The following is a 24,628-nucleotide window of genomic DNA, read 5'->3' as shown; positions in this document are numbered from 1 at the left end:
CATGTGAGTCATATTCACACATAAACACTGTCAACCCAAGCAGATTACTGTGAATCAGTCACATAGTCTGGCACAAAAGAGTGGGAAATTAACAGCAGCCACCAGACATTCAACATCATTGGCGAAATGCTTGCACATTTGTTTGTATTTTGGGACTGCAGCGAGCCGCATTGGCTGGCCGGCGGACAGACAAGTTACGCCCGGGCCACACTGGATGCATGAGCAGCGCGTGGTGGCGACCTCTTGAACTGTTGGTCTCTCACTCGTGTGGTGTCCACACAGACAGACAGTACTTTCTTTCTACATAGATTTTGCGTTTCATAATGGCCATTTTATTTCATTATAAATGTCATTTCTATTTATTTTAGACAGAAAAAGGTTAAGAAGCGTGTGCTCATTTGTAAATAATAATCCACATTTAAAAGCCAGTACTCTTTTCATTTATGGAGCTGTGCAAGTCACTGCATTTTCTACAACACTGTCCTGCACAAATTTCAGAATAAAAGCGTTGTGTTAACAAATGAAGGAATTCTGTCTACAGAAAAAATGCTATAAGGGTTTTTATTTTGAAACAGAAACAGGAAGTGTTAAGTTATTATATCATATCCTACAGATATGGACCTTGAAACTGTAATAATGTTGCTGGTATGATGTCAATATACTGTCAAAAGATCATTTTCACTTTTGCTGTGATCCGCACATCACGCACATCACTGTGTGGCCCGAGCGTTAGTTTTCTGCTCTGGTTACATGTAGAGGCTTCAGCAGTTAACTGGTCCGAGTGTTGTTTCCTTCCCTCCTCCCTCCCTCCTTGCTCTCCAGGTGGGGGTGGATGTGAGAAAGGGCGCTCAGTCAGCGCAGCGCACCAGTCTGCGGAGAGTTAAACACTGAAATACACATACTACCCGGTCCTCCAGGTACGGGACACACGACAAGCACTTGTGCATCCCAGTGCTTGGATAGAATGGACTCTTATTAGAGCTCAATAGTCTCTCACATGCTGTTCTTTTCATTTCTTTTCAAAATTAGAAACCCTAGATTTGGCATTCAGTACCCTTTTTTTTTTTTAGGAGGCCAAATGAATTCTACCTGTGTTTTATGCGTAAATGCCGTCTGTTTCTGTCTTTCTAGGACCGGAAAGCCACTGCCAAATCATCCTACACAAAAACACAACCGGACAGAAGAGGAAAATGATGCAAGGGAGGAGAGGAAGAGTAAGACAAAAGACTAATAACAAGCGCAAACTACAAAATGACAAACACAGAATCATCCTCAACGTGTGACCGCGGGGCACCTCAAAAGAAAAGGAAAAAAAAACAAAAGAGGAGTTCAACTTGTAGTTTTATAACATTTGTAAAGAAAAATATCAACTAGACTTAAGGCATGACTTTTTTTTTTTCTTTTTTTTTTATACAAAAAAACATAAATGTCAGTAAAACAACCAAGAAAAAAAAAAAAGCAACAAAAAGTGCTTCCTGTGAACTGTAATCGCATGATGACTGCTGGTGCATGCCCTTTGACCTTTTGAACTGTCATTATCTACAAACTGAAGGGGTACAAGGTACGGGGCTGGCCCACACTTGGGCCTGAGGCCATTTCAAGGACCTATCCCCCCCCAACTGGAGTGGTTTGTGTCAGCAAGTCGAGTCCAATAACACTACAGCCAAAAAAAAAAAAAAAAAGTCCCTCAATGGATGGTTCTGTATACAGCTAAGCTTCTGCTGAGCCTACCGATGCTTCGTTCACTGGACCCTTTCCCCTATTATTCTCAATGTGATATATGCACTCTATGCTACGTGGACATGTGTCAGTGTGTGTATGTGTGCGTATGTGTGCGCGTATTCTTCTTCTACCGCATGTGTTTCTTGCCCTCTGGCTTGGCGCTGAGCCCTGCCTCATGATTGGCTCTTTTTGGGCCCCTGTGATGTCATGGCGCGCTCAGTGCTGGAATGAGAAAGCCGCTGTGCTCCCCTGCTTCGTGAGTGTTCCCGTCTGCGTGCGCTGACGTCTTCTTTTTTTTTACCTTTTGTGGATGAAGCTCGTTTCGTGTTTTTTCGTTTTTTCTGTCCACAATATTGTCTATCCATGACAGGGAAAGTGAATCTCGTTCACCTCCCTCGTGTTTTCTTTGGGAAAAAAAGGTTGGTTGCTTGATTGTATTGTGCAGCAGCTCTACTAACACAACGTTTCCCCTCCCCCCCCCCCCTCCCCAGTAGCGCGTCATCTTGATTCACAATCTTTTATCAGTAGCCTCAGTCAATATGCAGTAAAGTCACCGGCCTCTTCATCAGCATTTACAGCTCCTCCATCTAATGCTAAAAAAAAAAAACGTTGTGTGTGTGTGGCTCCCTTCTTTATCTGTTCGCAACGGCTGTAGCGCCTCACTGTCGAATTTAGGTCATTTGAAAACAAAGAGAACGAAGCGGAAACAACACGGAGGATCGGATTCATGTGAGTGATTTGGTAGCAAGTGTAAAGTAGCACGACGCTACTGCAGTGCAACATGTGATTGCGATAGGAGGACAGACAGGTAGCACTGTGATCGTCTTATTAACACTGACCCCAGACTCGTGAACTGTGAAGACATACAAACAAAAGCACACACACACACGCATATGCACACACATAATCAGAAACACATTACATAATGATTAAATAGTTATTGCCTGAGTCTGAGTGTTAGACTTTGGAGGTTTGCCACAGCAATAATACCTAACATGAACACAGAAGATGGAAGTTCTGGATTATCGACATGAAGGATTTGGAACTGAAAGCTCCTCAGTGAAGACAGAAACTCCGTTCAGGACGAACAGCATTCGAGTTTGGGCAGCTTGTATCTGACCGGTTCCATCGACCTCGATGCACTGATGCGAGATCAGATGATTCGGCTGTAGCAGTGCGGGACTGTGGAGGCCTGAGAGTTTTTTTTCAGCACCTAACGTAGCAAAATATAAACCAGGACATGTTAACTTAATACCTATCAGAGGAGTCTGCTGCTGCCGTGAGGTGGAAACCACCAAGCTCCATTTATTTTTTTCTGAGTATTTTAAGTTGTTTCACTGTTTTCATACACCCATCGTCCTCTTCATCTCCGAAGCACTTCCTTTATGCAGAAACCTGACGGCGGTACTACGAAGGGGTCATGTCATAGTAGCACACATTTCCTGGAAATCAAAAAACACAATATTCAAGTACTGTAAATGTTACTGTAGCCTGAATGAGTGAGACACCGAGCGAGTGAATCCATTAGTTACACATCACACAAATGCACATATTTTCCATGCCCAGTCCGTGCACACGAGAGCCTCATCCGATATATAGCACATGTTTTATTGACATATCACACGTTTTCCACTGTTACTCCACTCAGGTTTTCAGTTCTGCTCGGTCAGAATCAAAATGTTTTCCTTTTTAAGTTCCAAGTCCTCCTCTCAGAGACGAGTGTTGGGACGCAAAAGCGAGTGTTTCTGAATATGACTTTGGTGTTGGGGGCCGTTTAAGGCGGGATGGGGATGCACGGGGGATTAGGGGGGGGGGAGAGCAGGATGGTTTGTGTGTAAGTGAATGTGAGTGTGTGTGTGTGGTGGGGAGCTCTTTGATTCAAATAAGACCAAAGAGGAGACAAAGTATTGAGCATGTGGTCAGCTCTTTGCCCTGTACATGCAAATTTGCAGGGCAAAGTGACGATGAACAAAAATTAACCAAAAAAGTCAAAGTAGTACACCAAGTTAAACAAGACAGTTTCATTTAATTCATTGCTTTTATTTGAGTTAATCTTTTTTTTTTTTTTACCCCTTATGTAATCTTATTGAATCAGTTGCTTTACATGAAGTAAAGTTTATAATTCTGAGCCTTGAATCCACCCACCAGAGGACAAACAAGACACCCTCTCTTTATATTAACAATGTCTAAACTCTTAACTAGCAGGATTGATGCAGTTTACATCTTTAGGATGATGTAATATGACTAATATGACATCTTGTAGTGTATCAGTGCAAGAAAGAGGTTGGATTTGGGCATTTTAAAGAAAATAAAGCCCTAATCCTTAAGATTTTAAGATTTCAAACCCTATATTTAAACTCTTTGTGGCATTTTTTAACAAATAGCCATTCAATGTATTTGCATGGAGGATTACCTCCACAGTATATACTGTAGTAGTTTTCATTGTTAGTGGCAGAGTCGGCCTTTCCTTCATGGGATTTAAATTGCATACACACAAGAAGGATTCACTGGAGATGATGCATGTGCTGAACGTGATGCAGAAGATGAAAAAATGGTGCATTTACATCTCAAGTAATGTGCAAGATAGCATTCGATCAGTATTAGCAGCACCTCTTTTCACCCTCTGTCTGAAACCCCCTCCCAAAAAGCCCAGTCTGCTCTGATTGGTCAGCTGATCCACCGTTGTGATTGGTCAACCGAACCAAACTCCGCTCCAGCTCTGCTCTAACTTTGTTTCAGGGCATGCTAAACTAGCCGCTATGCAGGTATTATGGAAATGTGTTACTTGGTGACATCACCACATTACAGAAGAAAAGGCAGGACTTGAAGCAAGGTGTTTCAGAAAGTTCAGGAGCTTTGGGCTTTATAACTTTGCAGACCTTTTAAGACCTTTCAAAAACGATATAACACACTAAAGGCACTTTCACAAGCCAACATTTAGTCCGTTTTAATCAAACTCTGGTGCGGGTCGTTTGGGCAGTTGTGAACGCAGTAATCGTACTCTAGTGCGGACCAAAACAACCATTCCGAGACCGCTTGCGAGAGGTGGTCTTACGAACCAAAACGCAGGCTGTCTGCACAGGCATTTGTCGAGATGGACGCAGTTAAACGACAGGTTAACATGAGCGGGAGAGGACTGACCTGGAGTTCTGCAGAAGTCTGATGTTTGCTTGACATCTGGGCCGAAGAGAACACACAGAATATGCAAAATAAAGTCCACAGAAATAGTGATGTTTATAAAGTCCTTCGAGATAATCTGGAGAAGGGATTCGTACGCACAGTAGATCAGTGCAGAGTCAACGTGAAAACACTTTGACAGCAATATATCAAAGTCCACGATAGAAGTGGCAGCTCTCGAGACAAAAAAGATAAATTCGCTCTTTCGTACACGCCTCTCAGCAAATTATTTTTTTATTCGATCATTTATTTTGTCAATTTGAGCGATATGAAACTGAACAAGACTAAATATAAAACTGATCAAATGTATAAATTTCTCTCTGATGCGGACTAATTAAACAGACTAATGCTTGTGAAAGAAAGGAATGGGGAAAAAGCACAAAAGCATAATAGGTCCTCTTTAAAACACACGTGTTACCTCCAGTAACCACTGGTGGCGCCAGATCAACCAGGACTAAAATCTTAAGGATTATAACTTTAACTCTGAGCCATTATCCTCTTGTTTAACTTACAGTTAAAAGATATTGATCAATTTTAAATCCAGAGGAAATTTACACTTAGCCACCGAGTGAAATGATGTAGGAAGTGTATTTTAATGGAAATCTCTGAGGTGGATAATAACAGTAATAATAATCATAATTTGGAATTTCTGAATTAGTGAGCCCGTGCACTAGGATGAATTTAACTCCACCATGTTTGTGTTGTATGTGTGTGTGAGTGTGTGTGGTTCCAAACCTTGTTGGATCAGGGGGAAGAAGAGAGAAAGTTTTTACCAAACTTGTGACTCGAGAGGACGTGTAACCTTCGACGGTGTACTTTAAAAAAAAAAGAGTGTTGTAAAAAATTAAAACTGTCGCGAAAGAATAGAGATCACCTATACTCCTTTAGAATGGATACATGACAATGTAAACGCAATATCATATTACTCTATCCTAAGGAATGCAACTGCGCACATGCACAAAAAAAAGATGTTTTTATGAAAATATATGTATAAATATATGACAAAATCTATTTAATTAGAATGCTATGCACCCTCATAGAGTTGTTATGGATGTTCTTTAAGCATTATCTAGAGTAGGCCAACGCCCACATCATGGGGAATGTAGAGGCTTCGTAGCTATGACCACTTGTTTTCTTTTCTTTTGTATTGTCCTGGAGAGAGGAGAAACAAACGTGAATATGTATACAAGCCTTTCAATCATGAAGATATGTATAGATCATCTTACCCTGTACACCAGCTCAAACCATTTACAAGAATTAATAAACAAAGATGTGACATAAACAATGTGTCCTGTTTTTGTAAAAAAAAAAAAAAAAGTGATATTAGTGCAGCCTTTTGTATATTTTTTCTATAATATTCCTATATGGACTATTGTGTATTCAGTGTATGTTTAATTGATGCTGTATATGTATCTCATATATCTAATGCTTTATTTTATGGGTCCAAAATATCCTAATATTTTCTTAAGATGTGTTCTGGAAAGGAACTTTAAGTTTATTAGCGGTTGTTGATTTAAAGAGGAATTTCTTTGAAAGAACTGCTCCATTGAAACCCAAGTAGGTATAAATTAATTCTTATTTATTATTAGAAGCTTTATTTTCCATACATGTTGACACTTAACCATGTCAATTTGACCCTTTTTGCATGAGACAAATCTCAGATTTTGCATGAGCTGCTCTGTACTGACTAAATAGATGAAGTTTACACTAGCAAATAATTAGGAAGTGTACCACCTGAGCACTGCGATTTCCTTGAAATTAGTATATTATAGTCTTTTCCAGGGAACTTCATATGAATTTCCATTTACATATCAAGTCATATGAGGCCATCCTCATAATTATATGGTGCCCTCTGGTTTTGCTGATTTGTTTTCAATTTATACACACAGTATTAGGGCTGTTAACGCAAATTTGTTTTGACGCCACTAATTTCTTTAACGCATTAATGCAACTAGATTTGCATGTGCTTTTTAGGTTGTAGCGGGCTCAGTTACAGTGAATATACTGGTATCACATGACACTAGAAAACCTAAGGAATCCATTGGTACCAACCATGTCATACTGGCTTGTTGCGAAGGAGGCTAAATAACGCTCCAAACTTACACTCAATTTTGGCGAGGCAAAACTGCCATGGCCATTTTCAAAGGGGTCCCTTGACCTTTGACCTCAAGATATGTGAATAAAAATGGGTCCCACGAGTCTCCCCTTTACAGACATGCCCACTTTATGATAATCACATGCAGTTTGGGGCAAGCCATAGTCAAGTCAGCACACTGACACACTGACAGCTGTTGTTGTCTGTTGGGCTGCAGTTTGCCATGTTATGATTTGAGCATATTTTTTATGCTTAATGCAGTACCTGCGAGGGTTTCTGGACAATATTTGTCATGGTTTTGTGTTGTTAATTGATTTCCAATAAAAAAATACATTTGTAAAAAAGCAAGCATATTTGCCCACTCTCGTTGATAAGCGTATTAAATACTTGACAAATCTCCCTTTCAGGTACATTTTGAACAGATAATGACAGAAAATATGTTTAAACATCATTAAATTGTATATTTAAATATTTTTAAAATATAATAATTAAATATTTTTAATTGATTGACATACATACACATTTATTTATTTATTTATTTATCCATTAATTTATTTATTTATTCTTACTGCACATGTGCGAAATTGTATTGGGTTATTATATACTATGTTTACTATGACTACACATATTATTTTGATTACATAAAAAAAATATATTCTTGTTCTTATTATGGCTCTGTTCTTGTTTCAGACTGAATAATAGATTGAATATAGATCATCTGTGGTCGATAGAGCAGCCTGCATCAGGAAACAACTACTTCCTCCACGTGGTTGTGACGCCCCCTGTTTTGAGCCAATCACAGCTCTCCGCTCCACGTGTTGTTTTGAAGGAGTTGTTTTGGATGTGTGCGCACCACGTGGAGGCACCACAAGGTAGCTTAGCTGCTGTTCAGACTGTAGCTTCATAACGTCCTTCACACTTGAACTATCCGACCCAGTGTTGTGAGCCATGTCAGCGGGAGGAAAGACCACCAGTAGCCGGGATATCCCGGCCGTCAGACGGGTCACCATCCACGATGCTGCCCACATGCCCCAGGACTACTCCACCACTCCTGGAGGGACTCTGTTCAGCACTACTCCTGGAGGTAACTGGGATCTATTCAACACACTTTTCCAACACATCTTATCAGGAATTATAAAAACAAAGGGTTAACAAAAAAGGTGCAGTAATAACAGAGGAAACTGATGTTAAAGGGACACATAAAATGACAAGACACAAGGACAAGAAAATGGGTCTGTTAAATGAGAGTAAACATGGAAATTAGAAGATCTGGCAAAGGGATTTTCTTTAAAGTTGACCTGGAGACAGTGGAGGCAGTGGAGGTGGAGATATGAGTTATGACCCAGAAAATATTTTTACTCTGATACTCCACACAAACATCACACAGTAGTAGGCTATGTTTGTTAGCTGTGATATCTAGGCAAACATTGAAGTGGATGGGTTGTACCTCTTGGTGTTTGATTTTGTTACACTATAGAGTTAAAAGTGAAAAGTTACGATCAGTTAAGAATTATTATTATTATTTGATTATTATTATTATTATTATTTATTGATATCATTAATAATAATAATGTTAATATTATGTATTTGTTTTTATTTTATTTTGTACTTTTATTGCAAATTACTCATGATTATTTGATTATTATTATTTATTGATAACATTATTAATAATAATAATAATAATAATAATACTATATATTATTTATTTATTTTTATTTTATTTTTTCACTTTTATTGTAAATTACTCATGATTATTTGATTAGTATTATTAGTAATATTAGTATTATTATTATTTATTGATAACATTATTATTAATAATAATAATAATAATACTATATATTATTTATTTATTTTTATTTTATTTTTTCACTTTTATTGTAAATTACTCATGAATTAAACATCCACAATATATGCAGTATTTGCAATAGTATATTAGCAAAAAAATAAAAAGTATACACCCAGTGATACATACAGAACAGAAGAGTAAGATAGAACAAAGAGTAAATGGATAACTGAGGAGATAATAAATATGATTAATTTATTGTGGCATTAAAAACAGTTCACTGTAAAGGAAACACTTTTGAGAGCCAGGCTATAGTTGTGTGGTCTGTCGTCCTGTTAATGTTTGACAATGTTGGTGCTTCCTGAAGGCTAAAGACCAACAGTTATAACCAAGTTAAAGGAAACTTATTAGTGCAGTCCTCGCCTCCCAAATCATGCAGTCTGCAAACTGCACAGTCCTTTTCACTACAGACATGCTTGTTTTCCTACATTCCACTGTAGGTTCCTATAGAAAGTGACTGTTTTGAACTGCTTTCATTGTCTGTATACTGACAGACAACATGACGTTTGCCAGACCCTGTCTCTGAAATAACACACCAATGGAATTAGTAATACAATCAATATTTCATACATTAATTTCATCTTCTCCGTGGCTTTGTGCAGATGTATTTCTTCATTTATTCTAACGGGGAAGTAGGTGTACAAACACAATTAACATTTTCCATTTCAATAGAAATTGAATGTATGTCTTCTTCCTGCTTTGAAGGCCCCTGAAGATGATCTGTTGAGCATTGTTTTGTTATGTGGATAAACATTCATCGGTCAGTTATGAATGGCAGACTTCTGAATTCAGTGTGTAGCTGTAGAATACTTACACTATCAACGACTGTATGGTCAAATATAGGCGCGTACTGCGTCATATCCTATTAATAGTTTTGTTAGTACAGCTACAGTTGTTGAGCTGCAGCAACATGTTTACTAGGTGTTGCCTCCACTAGGACACTCTGGTTACTGTATGTTAAAGAGGAAGAAAATAAGCTTATAATCACTTAACGTGTTGTGAATGCAACATATTTTTCTGTGGATACATGGAATCTGATAAAAATGAGAACATTTCAACCACTAACCACGATTATAGCTTTCTACAAAAAACAAAATTAAATATATAGAGATATAAATGTATATAATTTTTGGCTCAGCACGCAGAACAACCGACTATACGACTAAAGGACAGTCTCACTCTCACCAGTTGTTTAACCCGTTTATTCAGTATTTTACTCGAACACCTTGGGAAGTAAAACAGAATATTTTTTTCCTCCTTGGTTGTGAGAAAGTTGACGCAGTGTGCACATGTCCAGTTTCACTGATACTGTGTCCTGCAGCATATGGGGACAGATTTACTCTGATAAAACTGGATGAGGTCAGTGAAGGTGTGTCGACGTCACTGATGTGGATGAAAAAAAAACTAGGTCATTGGTCATGGGCATGTATGGACGTGTGTGTGTATACAGTAAAGACAAAGTAGTCCTTTGACAGAGAAAAAGCAGGTCTCCACAATACTGTGGAGGTGGTTCATACAATATGTTTTTATTTTTTTTACTTTATTTTGTTTTATTCTTTTCAACTAATTACAGGTGTTTTATGTTGAGGTTAACTATTGAATTTAGTTTTACTTGAATTTGAATTTTATTATATTAGATAGAATTAAATTAAATTTGTATTTTATTTTGTACCTGTTTAAATGAGTCACAAGCAAGTGAAAATGTCAATATTAACTGCTGAATTTAATTTAATTAATTCAATCCTTTTGCCACTAGTTACAAGAGTTTAACGTTGAGATTAGCAGCTGAATTTTATTTAATTTAGTTTTGTTTTTGTTTTTTTATCCTTTTAACTAGTTACAATTCTTTAATGTCGATATTAGCTTCTGAATTTAATTTAATTTAATCTTTTTTTCACTAGTTACAAGTGTTTAATGTTGAAATTAGCGGCTGAATTTTATTTTATTTTACTTTACTTAATTTTGTATCCTTTTAACTAGTTACAATCATTTAATGTCAATATTAGCTGCTGAATTTTATTGAATTTGAATTTTATTTTGTAGCTGTTTAAATGAGTTACAAGTGAGTGGCAATGTCAATATTAGCTTCTGAATTAATTGTTTTATTATTTTATTTTGTTTTGTTTTATTTTATCAAATAAGTTGCTGCATTTTGTTTTATTTTCACCATTAAACCAGTTAAAAATGTTAAATGTGAAAGTTAGCAGATGCATTTTATTTTAACTTATTTTATGTTATTTTATTTTTAAGTAAAATCAACCCAAGCGTTTATCAGGGTGCTGTGGTAGAGTAGCCAAAATAAAAACGACAGTATTAGTTGAAACATTTCCACGAAACTAAACGCCAATATGAACACAGCTGCTGCAAATATTGATCAAAATATAATACTGGCAAAAATATTGACAATAAGTAACTTTAGTTTTTTTTTGCTGTTGCTGCCTGCAGGTACCAGGATCATCTACGACAGAAAGTTCCTCCTGCAGTGTCGGACGTCTCCTCTGGCTCGTACGCCTCCCAATCTGCCTGATATCCCAGGAGTCACCACGCCGCTCAAAACCAACGACGCAAAACAGCCCGAACAGACACTCAGCAATAGCACCGACCACAGCCTGCACAGAGCGGATAGCGCAGGTAAACGTATATCTGCATCTATAAAATGATGAGCTGCAGTCCTTCATGTGTTTCTCTAATTGTCTACTTCCCTCTACTCAACTACAATGTCTTTCCTTTTTCTTGAAGATGACCAGTTTGAAATGGACATCTGAAGAGATTCGGCTGCAAGAATAAACGTGATTCCCAACATTTTTATTGCTCTTTTGTTTACGGAGATGAAGGTAAAAATGAAAAGCCTTACGTAGTCTTACTGAGCTCAGTGTAATCCACTTTCAGACTTGTTCTGAAAACAATGTGGCATTTTTTTTGTAATACTTAATATGTGTTCAAATGTTGTTCTCTTATCAAACAACACTAACTGATGCATAAATTTGTTTCTTTTACTTTGAATACACTTGACTTTGTATGACCTGTGAAATATTTGACAAGTAAGTCAAAGTCTTGTTGAAATTAAACCTTTAATATTTTATGTGATTTGATTCATTTGATTACTTTAAACGTGTCTTTAAAATATTAAATGTTATACAAATAAATTACTGAAATTATTATTTAGCCATATTGTGTAAGTAACAGTCGTAGAACTGAATTTTTTTTGGGAAATCTGACGTTTAGAAATCTGCAATAATTGAAAAAATAAAATATATAAAATAACTAAAAATATATTACATTTTCAATTCAATTTTATTTATATAGCGCCAAATCATAACAGAAGTTATCTCACTGGTCACATAGGAGGTCTAGACCAGTCTAAGCCTTTTTCATGTCAAGGACCCCTAAATTGATACACATTTCATAAGATTTTGTTTCAGGGACCTCATCTGAAAAGATTTTGGTTGTCAAATATGATTAAGACCAGAATTCTATAGTTGTCAACTACAGTTGAGGAGGTAACCGTGTAGGGAGGGAAACCAATGATCATAGTAGTCACTCTTATTACTCACATTGGGCTCACTTCTATAGTGAATTAAATAGTGAAAATAAGTTATTCCCCATTTTTCTGGGGACACCCTTGAACTCCCTCAAGGGCCCCTGGGGGTTCCCAGACCCCTGGTTGAGAACCACTGGGTCTAGACGGTCTGGGTCTACTCTTTAGCAAGCACTTGGCAAAAGGGGCAAAAACTCCCTTTTAAAAGGCAGAAACCTCGAGCTGAACCAGGCTCTAGGCGGGCAGCCATCTGCCTCGACCGGTAAACACAACACTGACATGTTGACATCTTTTAAGTTAATATGGTGAATTTGATAGCAAACATAAACATCCAGCAGATACAGCGCAACGTTAGCATTCACTTGGAGTCATGTTTCTGGCCTCCTGATGAATGTAAATCAAATACTCACTCTTCTTTTAGCTCTGTAGCTAAAAGAGATATGTTCTTAGAACTATGAAAAAGTCCCTTTTTCCCAATGAGCAACTTAAAACACAGTAATAAAAACCCTCAAACACCTTGTTCAAGATAAGAAATAATTTATTGTATTATTATACATAGCAAACATACATAGGGGTCAATGTGACCCAAACATGTCAATAAGTTAAAAAAAAAGTTAAAAGCGCTTATACACCATGACATTTGCATTTATCCTTTCAATGGCATTAAAAAAGTCAGTCTTCAATCATAAAAAGAACAGTTCGTGTAACAATAGGATTGTTGGTTCCTAGTTGTTGTGGTTCCGGGGAACTGTTAGAGTGTGACACAGACAAAGTAACGCTAGCTGGAGCTGAATTAACATGTGGACTGTCGTACTGAATAAAGTCACAAGTAAGCAACTGTAATGCTTTAACCGTCCAGTCTGTATGGTTATTGAAGAACGGAACAGATTGAAACAGTTCGTACGACTGTTTTTGTGAATCTTCTATAGTGCTTTAATCAGTGACCACATTGTGCTTTTGTCTTGTTCTCCTTCATCTTGACTGGATTAATCTATCACCATAATCAGTCCTTATAAACCTGAATTGTAGCTCATCCACTTGCAATCCAAAAGCACAATTTAGATCACCTAATCTTTTTAAAATCCATAATCTAGAAAGCTGTGTCCAGCATAGTTCACTTCTTTCATGCCTTGCATCGTAGCAGCAGCCTCTGTCCCAGCGTCAAACCGGACGTCTCTGTGCCGGTGGACATGCGTCCACTTTGTGTCTCTGAGCAGCTCAGTCCTGTGGCTGAAGACACTTCTGGGCCTCAGTGGCTCCAGTCTATCTGACCTTTAACCAAAAGGTTTTCGGTGTCTTTTTGCTCAGTGGCAGCCGCACTCCTCCACCACCATGTTCTCGTGATGTCTCATGACCATCCTCCCGTTCTCAAAGTACAACATGGAAAGCGGTGCGAGGCTTGTCGGCACACAGGACACACATGGCACCTTGTCTGGGTGGCGAAGTCTCAGAAGGCTCTGGAGAAAGAAAGAGAAGAAAATCATTGATTAGAACACATGTAGGGTATTGATGTATCATGTCCCGTTGCAGCAAATACTGTACAATACAATTCTTGAATTCAGTCTTACCTGCATGTATGCATGGTTGGTTGGGGTGAAGGTCTCATCTACTGGTGTAGGGCAGCTCCCTTCACAGCGATAGGCGTTGTACTGTTTGGGATAGACGATCCACTCGCTCCAGCCAAGCTTCAAAAAGTCCACCATCATGTCCACCTTCCTGCAGAGAGGACCCTTCTTCTCCTCCTCCGCCATGGGCTTGCTGGCAGGAGCAGCTCCAGCCACTCTCTGCTGCCAGGTGTGTTGGTGCCTCTTGGACCTGCGGCTCCTCGGCCTGGAACCAGAGTCCACCGCCACGTACTTGGAGTGCTTTGCCGTGCGAATGAGCATTGGCATCCGCCGGCTGTTTGAGTTCTGCCCCGAGAAGACCACCATCATGACCCGGTCAGCTGTAGGGTGTTGGACCCCCTCCTGCTCCTTCGCCTCAGCCTCCTCCATCCTCTGTGTCGAGTGCTCCCCCAGCAGCCAGCGACTGAGCATCTCCGTCATGTTGAACACCTTCCAGGAGGACGGGGAGACCATCGAACTGGGACGAGCACTCAGGCGGCCCAGGAACTGCCTGTTCTCTGGGCAGTGCATGCCAGAGCACCCGTCCCCGTTGGAGTGGTGGTAGATGTCCACTGAGGCTCGGGAAGACTCTGCGAAGACGGGCAGGCGGACGCGGAGTTCAGCCAGTTGGATGTTGTCGCTTGCAGACATGGAGGACATGTCGAAGGTGACCGACCACCTTTTGCCAACGTGCTGGCAGCCTGAAAGAAATACGAGTAGAGAAAATTGGTTAACAACATTATTCGTGACTTATCATTTGACTTTGGGCTTGCAAAATATTTGCCAGCAAGACCAATTCCTCACCTGTAAACATGTGATTACTTCACAGCTTTTATTCCCAATAGGGACTTGCACAAGTGGTAAAAATGCATTCATCAAGTTTGATTAGACAACTGATTAAATTAAGGAGTGCTCCTTATGTTTTAAAGGTCCCATATTGTAAAAAGTGACATTTTCATGTCTTTTATATTATAAAGAAGGTTTAAGTGATATATAAATACTGGGAAAGTATCAAAACGCTTAATCCACAGAGAAATACACACAGCCCGTATTCGGAAACTGTGCGTTTGAAACAAGCCGTTAGGATTTCTGTCCATTTGTGATGTCACAAATCTACAATATTTAGACCATTTCAAAGTTTTTTAAGCGTAAACATTCTAAATAGGTCCCAGTTTATTTCCTGTTTCAGTGTACGTGAGTGAAATCAGCTAACAGGGATAAACATGGACCCAAGCTGTTGCCTAGCAACGCAGTTCCGTTGCAATTCCATTGAAATGTACTAAAACGGAGCATTTCAGACAGAGGTTGAATACAGGTATATTCAAGCAGACAGCATGAGGAAAATAAAGTTTTTTTATAACATTACAGCATGTAAACATGTTCTAGTAGAAACCAAAAATACAAATATGAACCTGAAAATGAGCATGATATGTCCCCTTTAATTAGAATAACATATAGCCCATGTGCACTGTATATATATATTATAGGGGGAAAAAACTTCACAGCTACACCCAACTCCATTCAAAAAAATGCCTTTAAAAAAAAAAAAAAAAAAAAAAAACTTGTACTCACTCTTAGCAACAAGGCTGATCACAGAGTCCAAGGCCTGCAGACTTGGGTTGTCCTCCGTCCTGGTGTGTCTCACGCTGGCAGCCGGAGTCCTAGCCCGGTCCTCGGTCAGCATGGTCCGGTAGAGCTGCATCATGTAAAGGGGCAGCCTGCTGGCCTGCTGCCTCTGCACGACTCTCATCCCGCGGAGCAGCGCGTCAGGTGGCGGCTGTGCGTCGAAGCGCACAACCAAACCCAACAGAACAAGAAGCGCAAAAGAGAAATCCACAGCTAGTCCCTTCATAATTCCAAAAGATGCGATGTTGTTTCTTCCACAGGTAGAATCCAAATGCTCCAGGTGAGATGCTGAGACTGGGATTTTATAATCACACACCCTTTCTTCTCCTGACGTCTTCTGAAGAGATCTGTCACTCTGCAGATGGTTGCAGAGGGTGTGTGTGTGATCCAAGACCTAAATGTAACATGGTCGTTGTGTATCGAAACCAATTGGTCAATGTGGTGTGCAGAGGTGTGAAATGCATATTAAAGATCCCTTTGATAAGAAGCCATGACAATAATATTAGTTAAGGAGATTACGAGCTGCACAACTGCGCTGTGATTAATGCGGAAGTAACACGGGAGTTAATCAGAAATGAGGAAACCTGTTAGGAGCCTGTTAGGACAGAGAGGAGAAAGACTAAACCAAAGGGGGCAAGTTAAGGTCAATAATTGACACAAATCAAATGCAGAAAAAAAGAAATCTCAATAAGTTCCATGTTGCATTTTAATTACTGGTTAATTTTTATTGACTATTTTGTCATTTTTGTCTTTTTTTAAAAGTACACAGGAACCTAATACTTTTGCATAATATGTCTATTGCGCATGCCCATAAGTACATTTGTAATATTGTCAGTGCTAATTACATAATAGAATAACCATAAATAGTAAATAATAAAGATGCAGACAGTATATGTGTGTTTAAACTAAAGACATAAAATTAAAGAAAATGAAATAGGAACCGAACAGGAGAAAACATTTGAACATTTTCAATAAATTAATAATTATCTATCAATAAATAAACATAAAATAAGGAAAATGTCAGGATATTTTTTGTATTTCTGTTTTCTGTAAATAGACTATTTTTGAATGGAGAACAATGTGTTTATAGAGCTAATGGCAACCATTTAATTACTGGGTATTTACGCTATATATGAATCTTCAGTTGAGTTGTATAAATTAACAATTTTGGAGGATTTCAATTAAAAGATTTTACCTACATCCGAGTCTAAAATCCGCCGTGATAATTGACAGCAGCATGAAAGGGACATTAAAGTCGTCAGCTGATCGTTGTCCATTCAAAAGTCAAACTGCACACTTCAAGGACCTCAAAGGAAAGAACAAAGTACTACAAAGCCTTGATTCTTTTTGATGAGCATGATGTGTGAAAAGAATGAAAGAAAAAGCAATTAGTACTGTATTAGACTTGTTCTTTGAAAGTTATTTATAGTCACAACATGAAACACACTTTTGTTTTAAGCTATACTTTGCTGCACTTTTAGGGTTTTGGAATGAAAGTAAAAAAATAACTTAATACAAAAATAAATTATTTTATCACTCAATCACTGTTGTAGATGAATGACACGAACCAGCATTTTCAAATTGTCAGTAGAGTGAATTTAATTTAGGAGAATGACAATTTCAAAAGTATTGAATGAGTTCACATCATTGTATTATAAAGGCGCATAAACAGCTGCGCTTCTTCCATGGCTCAGACCACATCCTCACATTATAGGAAAGAGGGAGAACCATGTAGGCTACTTTGTTAGTTTGTTTAATTAAAGAAAAGGCAACAATACAATCATAATTAGTAATTCGTTCTGTGCGTAAAAGCTACCCAAAATGCGTAAATTACCTTACCTGCTGTGAGCACTGGGAGGTAGTCATTTATAGATCTGCAAATCAATATTTAGGAAAGTTGTAAGAGTCAAACATTCTGGACAGCTTCATTGAAAATATATTTCATAAAACACCAAAAATATGCTATGATCATTGACAGCAGCATGAAAGGGACATTAATGACGTCAGACACGACAGCTGATCGTTGCCCATTCATAAGTTCAAACGGCACACTTGGCATCTAAAGAAAGAAGAAAGAACTGATGGGGAACTACAAAGCTTTGATTATTTTTTACTGTGATTTTGTTTTGTCCGTGCGTAAAAGCGCCAAACCTATCCAAAAACATCGCAGCAGAGTCCCACGATGCTCGGCTGTTCTGCCAGGGCCATTGGACAAGACGCAGCACGTGTACAGCTCGCTCTCTGCCAAATGAAGCTCACTATTCACGCCCACTAAATCATCATCTATCAGAAACATTAATAACTAAATATGAGGTGTGTGGTAATTTTATTAGCCACACTTTTAAACATACGTGGTTAGGAAAGCTGGAAATGACGTCCATGAATAAATAAACATAGGCCTATATATATATATATATATATATATATATATATATATATAATAATAAGTAAAAGTGTGGCTAGTAAAATTATAAAATAAAATAATATATATATTATAATAATAATAATAATAATAATAATAATAATAATATAATAATAAGTAAAAGTGTGGCTAATAAAATTATAAAATAAAATAATATATATATAATAATATAATAATAAATAAAAGTGTGGCTAATAAAATAATAAAATAAAATAATATAGACATATAATAATAAACATAAACATATAAAGACATTGTAACAAAATACCGGGTTAAATAAAGAAATAATACATTCAATTGCAGTATGGTAAGTGTTCCATACAACAGATTTTATTTTGTTGTATTTTTTGCAGCGGAAGTTGAATCAGTCTCTGATCTCACGCGCCCGATGCGCACCTACAGCACTGATTAAAGCGTCTCCTCTCAGGTGACACTGTTTGTTCCGATGAGCCGCGCGCAGGCCGATATGGACTTACGTTGGTTCATTTGTTCCATTTTTCTGGCAAGTCTGACCATTTCCCGAGGTAAAAAACAAATATTTGATAAGATATGAAGGTATTTGTGTGACTTAATTCAAGCAAAGGTGTATTTCAATTCGCATGCAGAGGCGTTTTGACATTTTCTTCATATCTAACTATGAACGAGGCAATGGCGTTCATTCCTGGACCCCATGGGTCATTCAGTGTTGTGTATGAGTTTCAAATCATTCCCTCTGTTTCTGTGCCTGTTTTGCATTTATACAGACGTTTGGGTAAACATAATTAAAAGGTGGTGGTGAAATGAGGCTGTAGCATTTTGGACCTTGTAGGCTGGATAGAAATAGACCACATGCTATTTTGCTATTTTAGCTAACTTTCCTTTAATATTCATTCGACCATGTGAAAGTGCATGTCATACCAGTCCTTCTGTTTGCTCTTCGTGAGGCCTATAGGGTGACCTTTTTGTGATGAGTTCAACATAAAACCTCTTTGGTCTTTCTTATCCATGGTTTTATTTTATACTTCAGCCATGGGTTGATTATAAAACAATGGGCCCCCTCGTACAGGCATGCTGAAGGCCCCACTCCTACAGGAGCAAAACACACAGCCTTTATAGTTGTTTAGTCTCTCTTTGTAGTCATTTTGTGTCTCTTTGTGGTCTTTTGGTTTCTTTATGGTTGTTTTTGTCCCTTTTTACAGTTATTTTCTCTCTCTTTTTGGTATTTTGTGTCTCTTAGTTGTTTGTATCACTTTGTTATTTTGTGTCAATTTGTAGTTTTGTGTTTCTTTATGGTTATTTTGTGTCTATTTTTAGTTGTCTCTTTATGGTTGTTTTGTCTCTTTGTAGTTTTGTTGTGTCTCTTTGTAGTTTTGTGTCTATTTGTAGTTTTGTGTCTCTTTATGGTTGTTTTGTATCTATTTGTAGTTGTTTTGTGTCTCTTTGTAGTTTTGTGTCTCTTTATGGTTGTTTTGTATCTATTTGTAGTTGTTTTGTGTCTCTTTGTAGTTTTGTGTCTCTTTATGGTTGTTTTGTATCTATTTGTAGTTTTGTGTCTCTTTATGGTTGTTTTGTATCTATTTGTAGTTGTTTTGTGTCTCTTTGTAGTTTTGTGTCTCTTTGTGGTCATTTTGAGTCTCTTCCTGGTTGGTACCAAGGCCTATTGAAAGAGGCTGGGTCATGCATCATCAAGGCATCATATCTTTAGGGATGTAACACATGCGTAAAGTAAAATCTTGTCTGCCCTCGCCGAAATTGAGCCAATCGCAACACACGACTGCAGCTTCAGTTACACTGCGCAGGCGTGATACCCCATACCCCAAGACCGATGTCCACCCGTGACCCAGCCTCCTTTCTATAGGCCTTGGTTGGTACGTCACATGTCTCTCTAGAGGGACATTTTGGGCCCTTTGGCCTTTGCATGTTAAGCCCGTCCATGACTTCAATAGTAATTTGGTTGGCTGTACTATAGGAGTTTGTCAGTGGCTTTTCTTGTCTAGAATTTAGACCTGGTAAAAAATAAATGGACTTTTTTTTTTTAATTTTCGTGTCTGTTAGACAAATTCTACAATTCATTCTACTCCAGTGACAGGTCAGTGGTATTTCCTAAGTGTTCATCTTTGTCTTACTGTTGGTCTCTCTCTTTGTATGCTTGTAGGTCAGACTTTGGGATGCCATCAAGGCCAGTGGCAGTGTGACGATGGAAGCTGTATCCCTGATATCTGGAGATGTGACGGAGATGGAGACTGTCTGGATGGATCAGATGAAATGGATTGCACTGGTAGGTATACTTCCTGTGCCTGTGCAAAACAAATGTCCTTCACACTTGGCACTAATAGATTATCCAGATTGTTTGATTGCTTTATTTTCATCCACCATAGTTGTTTGTTTTTCTTGTGAGTCTGAAATGGTTAACACCATATCTAACAGGAAATGCATTTTAATAGAACCAATAGAAATTACAGCAGGTTCATTTGTATTTCATATTTTAGTAATTAATTTTAGGTTTTATTGTGGAGACACAGAAGGGTGAGGATTGTCATGTTACCAGTGGTGTGTTTTGGTTGTGCTGATTCAAAGGTCAGTCATTATAAGAGAAAGCTGCAGATGAATTTTCTTCACTCCAGCACCTCCAGGCTCTCCCGAATGTCCACCGGGTCAGTTTCCTTGTGTCGACTCTGTTGGCTGCGTTGACGCTTCGGCCCGCTGTGACGGACAAAACCAGTGTCCCACCGGCTCTGATGAGGAGAACTGTGCAGCTACAGAGGGCTGTTTGGACTCTGACTGGACCTGTCGAAACCACATCTGTATCCCCAAAGAGCTGCGCTGCAACGGACTGAATGACTGCCTGGACAACTCTGATGAAGAGGGCTGTGGTGAGGAAGATGGAGGGGTGAAAGCGGTAGTTGCAGGAAATGGAGTTTCAGTCTGTGGGACTGCAGGGCACTATAGAGTGGCTGGTTTACCCAAATTACAAAAACTTATTTTCTTATTCATCTCTTTTATCTACTTTACTGTAACAATGTAGATAGTTGTGATTTTTATTTTTCCAGGTTTCAGGATAACTAATTTGAGATGTCTTCAGTCCAGCCTGATCTTCAACAATATGTTTTATATGCTAATTTGCTTTGCCAAATACATTTTGGAATAAAACAAAACAAAAAAAAGCTAATCTAAACTAAAAACTATTCAAACAAATTAAGGTATTTTTTTTTTTTTTTGCCAAAATCAATATCTCATATTTGCATAATTCCGTACCACCAGGCCTTTTTGGCCTACAGTCATTTTAAATGAAGATTTGATTCTTATTAAGGATCCCCACTAGTTGTGCCATAGCAACCAGCTAATCTTCCTGGGGTCAACATTAAGCACATACAAACACATTTAAATACCATACAAAATACAAATACAAGAATAAAACCCTTAGAAATAACTAGTTACAGATAAAACTTTAAAGATATGATATGGCATACCAAACAAAACAAACATACAGACACCACCACACCAAACCAATTGCAGTTGAATTTCCTTTTGAATGCTGATTTACTAACAATGCAGCAGAGACTTTGAGGCAAATTATTCCAGAGAGAAATTGATCTGTAAATAAAAGATCATAGAGCTGCACAGTATGGTCTCTTTATTCACTGTTATACATTTTTAATTGAGCATACTCAATATTTTGTTGGGTTTTTTACACCCTAGTCCTGAATTGAAAATTAATTTGGTTGTATTTTTCACAGTTGGAATGACAAATAACCTTGAATTTTATCACTATGGTTTGTATCTGCAAAATCACATACACAAATAATCACACCGATGTTGAACGTAATGTCATGTAAAAACAAATGTCATTTTGCCAATTTGAATACAGATTTGATATCAAGGTGATGACTCCATTATCATTCAATTAATTATCCAGACATGTCCGTAGAGGCAGAGTGAACATGGTCAGAATGGATGCGTGTGTGTGTTAAGAACGGTTAACAGTATCAGATACAACCAGGTGGCCCCTAACTCAGGGTAGGTATGAGAAACATACTCACTGTCTGTTCCCTTACAGGTCTGTGTGGTGAGGACAGCATACGGTGTCCTGAGGGGACGTGTCCGAGTGCTAAAGAGAGGTGCGACGGGACGATTCACTGCTCAGATGGTAGCGATGAGCCAATAACCTGCGGTAGGTTTGGAACAGATTAACTGGAAACTACAAACTAATCTTTACCAAAACTGTTGGTTGTCAATGTGATGTTTTTAACATGCTTGTGGTACATGGATTTTTGTAATGCTGAGCCCCCCTCCTGCAGGTCGTATTTGCAATATGAACAACGGCGGCTGTAGCCACGTGTGCGTCGATGAACCCTGGGGAGCTCTGTGCACCTGTCCTGTTGGATACAAGCTCTCTCCCAATGGAGCAGTCTGCGAAGGTGTGTGAGGCAACACACTATTTATTTTCAATATACGGAACGGCGACTTAAAAACAAAATTGACGTATACAGTCTGGAGTGACCCTGCAAAAAGATTCCTGAGTTTTAAGAAGAAGCTTCCTTTTGCAGCTGTATAATCATCTCTTTCAATTCAGTTTTTGATGCACAGCTCATGCATATGAAGCTAAAACCTACTCTCTCCCCTCAGATGTGGATGAATGTGCCCAACCCTCTGCCCCCTGTATACATCACTGCACCAACACCGTCGGATCCTACTATTGCCACTGCAGAGAAGGCTTCAAACTGAATGGCGGTTCCACATGTCTAGCTACAGGTAATGAGGTATTAGTAGTAGTAGTGTAGTAGCCTATGCTCGGCCAGTTGAGTCGTTTTTTGTTTTTTTTCTGTTCTTATAACAAATTAAATCAAATTAAATATGAATAAAAACTAAATAAAATAAAATAAAACCGGATTAAAAAAAAATGAATAAAGAAAAAAAGATGTCAATAAAGAAAACAAAAAAAAAGCCAACAGAACTGGGCAAAGATCAATATCAAGGATGTGTGACTGTGTACAGTGTGTGTGCTTGAGAGGGGGTGGGGGTGGCAGGCAGTCAGGCTGCACATTAAATTAAGGCAAGATTAAAACTAAATAGATAAGTAAAAGAGAATGATGGATAAAAAGATGATGTTTTATAAGAGAATGGTAATGAGGTGGGATATGCACATAATCAACATGCATGTGTCGTGGCCCCTTCGACCTTATTTGGTACCAACTTTTCATCGCATCTTGAGCCAGAGATAACACAAGTACAAATCTAATGCTGGTTAGTGTGAGCTAGTCATCAGCTTAATGGTATGATGTGAACCTATACTCTGGACACACTTGGACAAAACTTGGACAAAAGATAGGTGATGTAATAATGGGCCACTTTGATGCAGCTGAGCCTCATGACAAAAGCAAGAAAGAAAAGTTGAAAAAGATCAAAGACGGACCTTGTGATACGAGCAGTCGAGGTTACATCAAAACAGATTGTCACCTGAAATGTTGGTGATAAAAGGATGATAAAATTGGCAAATAGGAAGTGTTGCATCAGGATTCTTTTTCTGTCCAAATATCGTATAAATGCTTTTGTGAATGTTTTTAACTTTGTTACTTCCTACACACTTATTGTCAGTATCCCTAAGTTATTGAGGGATGTTGAACTAACAGGGAGTGACTCCAGTCCAAATATATCCACACTAACTGCGCCCTTCTTTCTGAATCTATACATGCGTGCAGGTAATGCCACCAGGCTGCTAATCATGCAGAGGAACTCACTCGGGCTGTTAAATGTGAAGTCTCAGCAGTTTGTAGCGATCCACTCTCCAGTGCTCGACCCGGTGGCCTTGACGTTTGACGTTGCCCGAGGCTGGTATTACTGGGCTGACAGCCACGGCAGCATTTACAAAAGCGATGGACAGCACAGCTGGACCATCTATACTGGTTAGTTAACCCAATATTATGTTGTTTTTGTGTTTTTAAAGGTGTTATGGTGATTACAGCTGCAATCTATTTAAAAAAAAAAAAAAATGTATATACTGTTAATTTGTTGTATGAAGTGATTGAAGGTGAGAGATGGTTAACTGGATAGACTGCCATCACACATCCCCTTGAGGGGCTCACAAACCACCGTTTGGGAACCATAGATCCGTTGGCTGCTTTGTAACATTTCAGAGCCAAGTGACAAATAACTTGCGCTCCTCTCTCAAATTTTCATCCCATGTCTCACCTTAGACTTGACTGCAACATTTGGATGTCAGACTTTCATGTTGGGATTTTCATGTCATAAAAATAAAGCGTTTATTAGGCTTATTAAATCATAAAGTGGAGCTATAAGAGAAACATAAATAATTCAGATTCAAGATGCAACAAAATGTCTGGTTATAAATCTTGTTGGAACTTTACGATTGATTTGATATCTGATTTTTTGTATTTGTATTTTAACAGGCGAGCCTGGAATCAAGGGTCTAGCTTGTGATTGGCTGAATGGAAACCTGTTCTGGACCAACCTGAAGACGGAGTCAATCTACATGCAGGCAGCTGTTGGGAAAAGTTACACTACACTGCTGAGCAAAAACAGCAGCCCATCAGAGTTGGTGCTTGTACCTGTGGAAAGGTGTGTGAAATATTTTAATGTTATTAAATGATAATCGAGCTCTCGG

General features: G+C 38.4%; 4 protein-coding genes across 6 annotated transcripts in view; 3 read left to right on the top strand and 1 right to left on the bottom strand.

Moving 5' to 3' along the window:
• Positions 1–1,428, top strand: part of ank1b (ankyrin 1, erythrocytic b) — a 102,403-nt gene extending 100,975 nt beyond the window's left edge. The window contains exons 44-45 of the mRNA XM_074618830.1: positions 823–917; positions 1,132–1,428. Of these exons, the coding sequence (XP_074474931.1) occupies positions 823–891 (69 nt within the window). The 3' untranslated portion in view covers positions 892–917; positions 1,132–1,428. The remainder of the gene's footprint in view (positions 1–822; positions 918–1,131) is intronic.
• Positions 1,429–7,811: 6,383 nt separating this feature from the next.
• LOC141757498 (eukaryotic translation initiation factor 4E-binding protein 2-like) lies at positions 7,812–11,919 on the top strand. The gene is made up of 3 exons (XM_074618013.1): positions 7,812–8,078; positions 11,283–11,468; positions 11,577–11,919. The coding sequence occupies exons 1-3, from the start codon at positions 7,943–7,945 to the stop codon at positions 11,600–11,602; spliced, it is 348 nt and encodes a 115-aa protein (XP_074474114.1). The 5' UTR covers positions 7,812–7,942; the 3' UTR covers positions 11,603–11,919.
• Positions 11,920–13,455: 1,536 nt separating this feature from the next.
• On the bottom strand, positions 13,456–15,992 carry LOC141757316 (nodal homolog). Of its 2 annotated transcripts, none has more exons than XM_074617734.1 (3): positions 15,552–15,992; positions 13,944–14,680; positions 13,456–13,832 (listed from the first exon to the last, which is right to left on the bottom strand). In XM_074617734.1, exons 1-3 carry the CDS (start codon positions 15,829–15,831, stop codon positions 13,680–13,682), a joined length of 1,170 nt encoding a protein of 389 aa, XP_074473835.1. In that variant the 5' UTR covers positions 15,832–15,992; the 3' UTR covers positions 13,456–13,679. The 2 variants fall into 2 exon arrangements, with proteins under 2 accessions (XP_074473835.1, XP_074473834.1); XM_074617733.1 differs by lacking the exon at positions 15,552–15,992 and adding an exon at positions 14,784–15,047.
• A 2,424-nt stretch (positions 15,993–18,416) lies between these two features.
• LOC141757903 (uncharacterized) overlaps positions 18,417–24,628 on the top strand; it is a 33,037-nt gene continuing 26,825 nt past the window's right edge. For both annotated transcript variants that reach the window (XM_074618829.1, XM_074618828.1), the window contains exons 1-8: positions 18,417–18,551; positions 20,162–20,284; positions 20,631–20,879; positions 22,064–22,177; positions 22,305–22,424; positions 22,633–22,758; positions 23,706–23,909; positions 24,414–24,582. In XM_074618829.1, coding sequence (XP_074474930.1) covers positions 18,473–18,551; positions 20,162–20,284; positions 20,631–20,879; positions 22,064–22,177; positions 22,305–22,424; positions 22,633–22,758; positions 23,706–23,909; positions 24,414–24,582 — 1,184 coding nt within the window. In that variant the 5' untranslated portion in view covers positions 18,417–18,472. The remainder of the gene's footprint in view (positions 18,552–20,161; positions 20,285–20,630; positions 20,880–22,063; positions 22,178–22,304; positions 22,425–22,632; positions 22,759–23,705; positions 23,910–24,413; positions 24,583–24,628) is intronic.

The sequence above is a fragment of the Sebastes fasciatus genome, chromosome 19, assembly GCF_043250625.1.
Source record: "Sebastes fasciatus isolate fSebFas1 chromosome 19, fSebFas1.pri, whole genome shotgun sequence".
Lineage (NCBI taxonomy): Eukaryota > Metazoa > Chordata > Actinopteri > Perciformes > Sebastidae > Sebastes > Sebastes fasciatus.
This window is presented reverse-complemented; position numbering and strand designations above follow the sequence as displayed.

What these genes read in the sequence shown, in the direction of transcription:
- LOC141757498 (XM_074618013.1), top strand. Translation starts at nt 7,943, where the DNA reads ATGTCAGCGGGAGGAAAGACCACCAGTAGCCGGGATATCCCGGCCGTC. An exon ending in GTTCAGCACTACTCCTGGAG is followed by an intron (nt 8,079 to 11,282) that starts GTAACTGGGATC and finishes TGCTGCCTGCAG; the next exon opens with GTACCAGGATCATCTACGAC. An exon ending in GCACAGAGCGGATAGCGCAG is followed by an intron (nt 11,469 to 11,576) that starts GTAAACGTATAT and finishes TTTTTCTTGAAG; the next exon opens with ATGACCAGTTTGAAATGGAC.
- LOC141757316 (XM_074617734.1), bottom strand. Translation starts at nt 15,831, where the DNA reads ATGAAGGGACTAGCTGTGGATTTCTCTTTTGCGCTTCTTGTTCTGTTG. An exon ending in GATCAGCCTTGTTGCTAAGA is followed by an intron (nt 14,681 to 15,551) that starts GTGAGTACAAGT and finishes TATTTCTTTCAG; the next exon opens with GCTGCCAGCACGTTGGCAAA. An exon ending in CCAACCATGCATACATGCAG is followed by an intron (nt 13,833 to 13,943) that starts GTAAGACTGAAT and finishes TTCTTTCTCCAG; the next exon opens with AGCCTTCTGAGACTTCGCCA.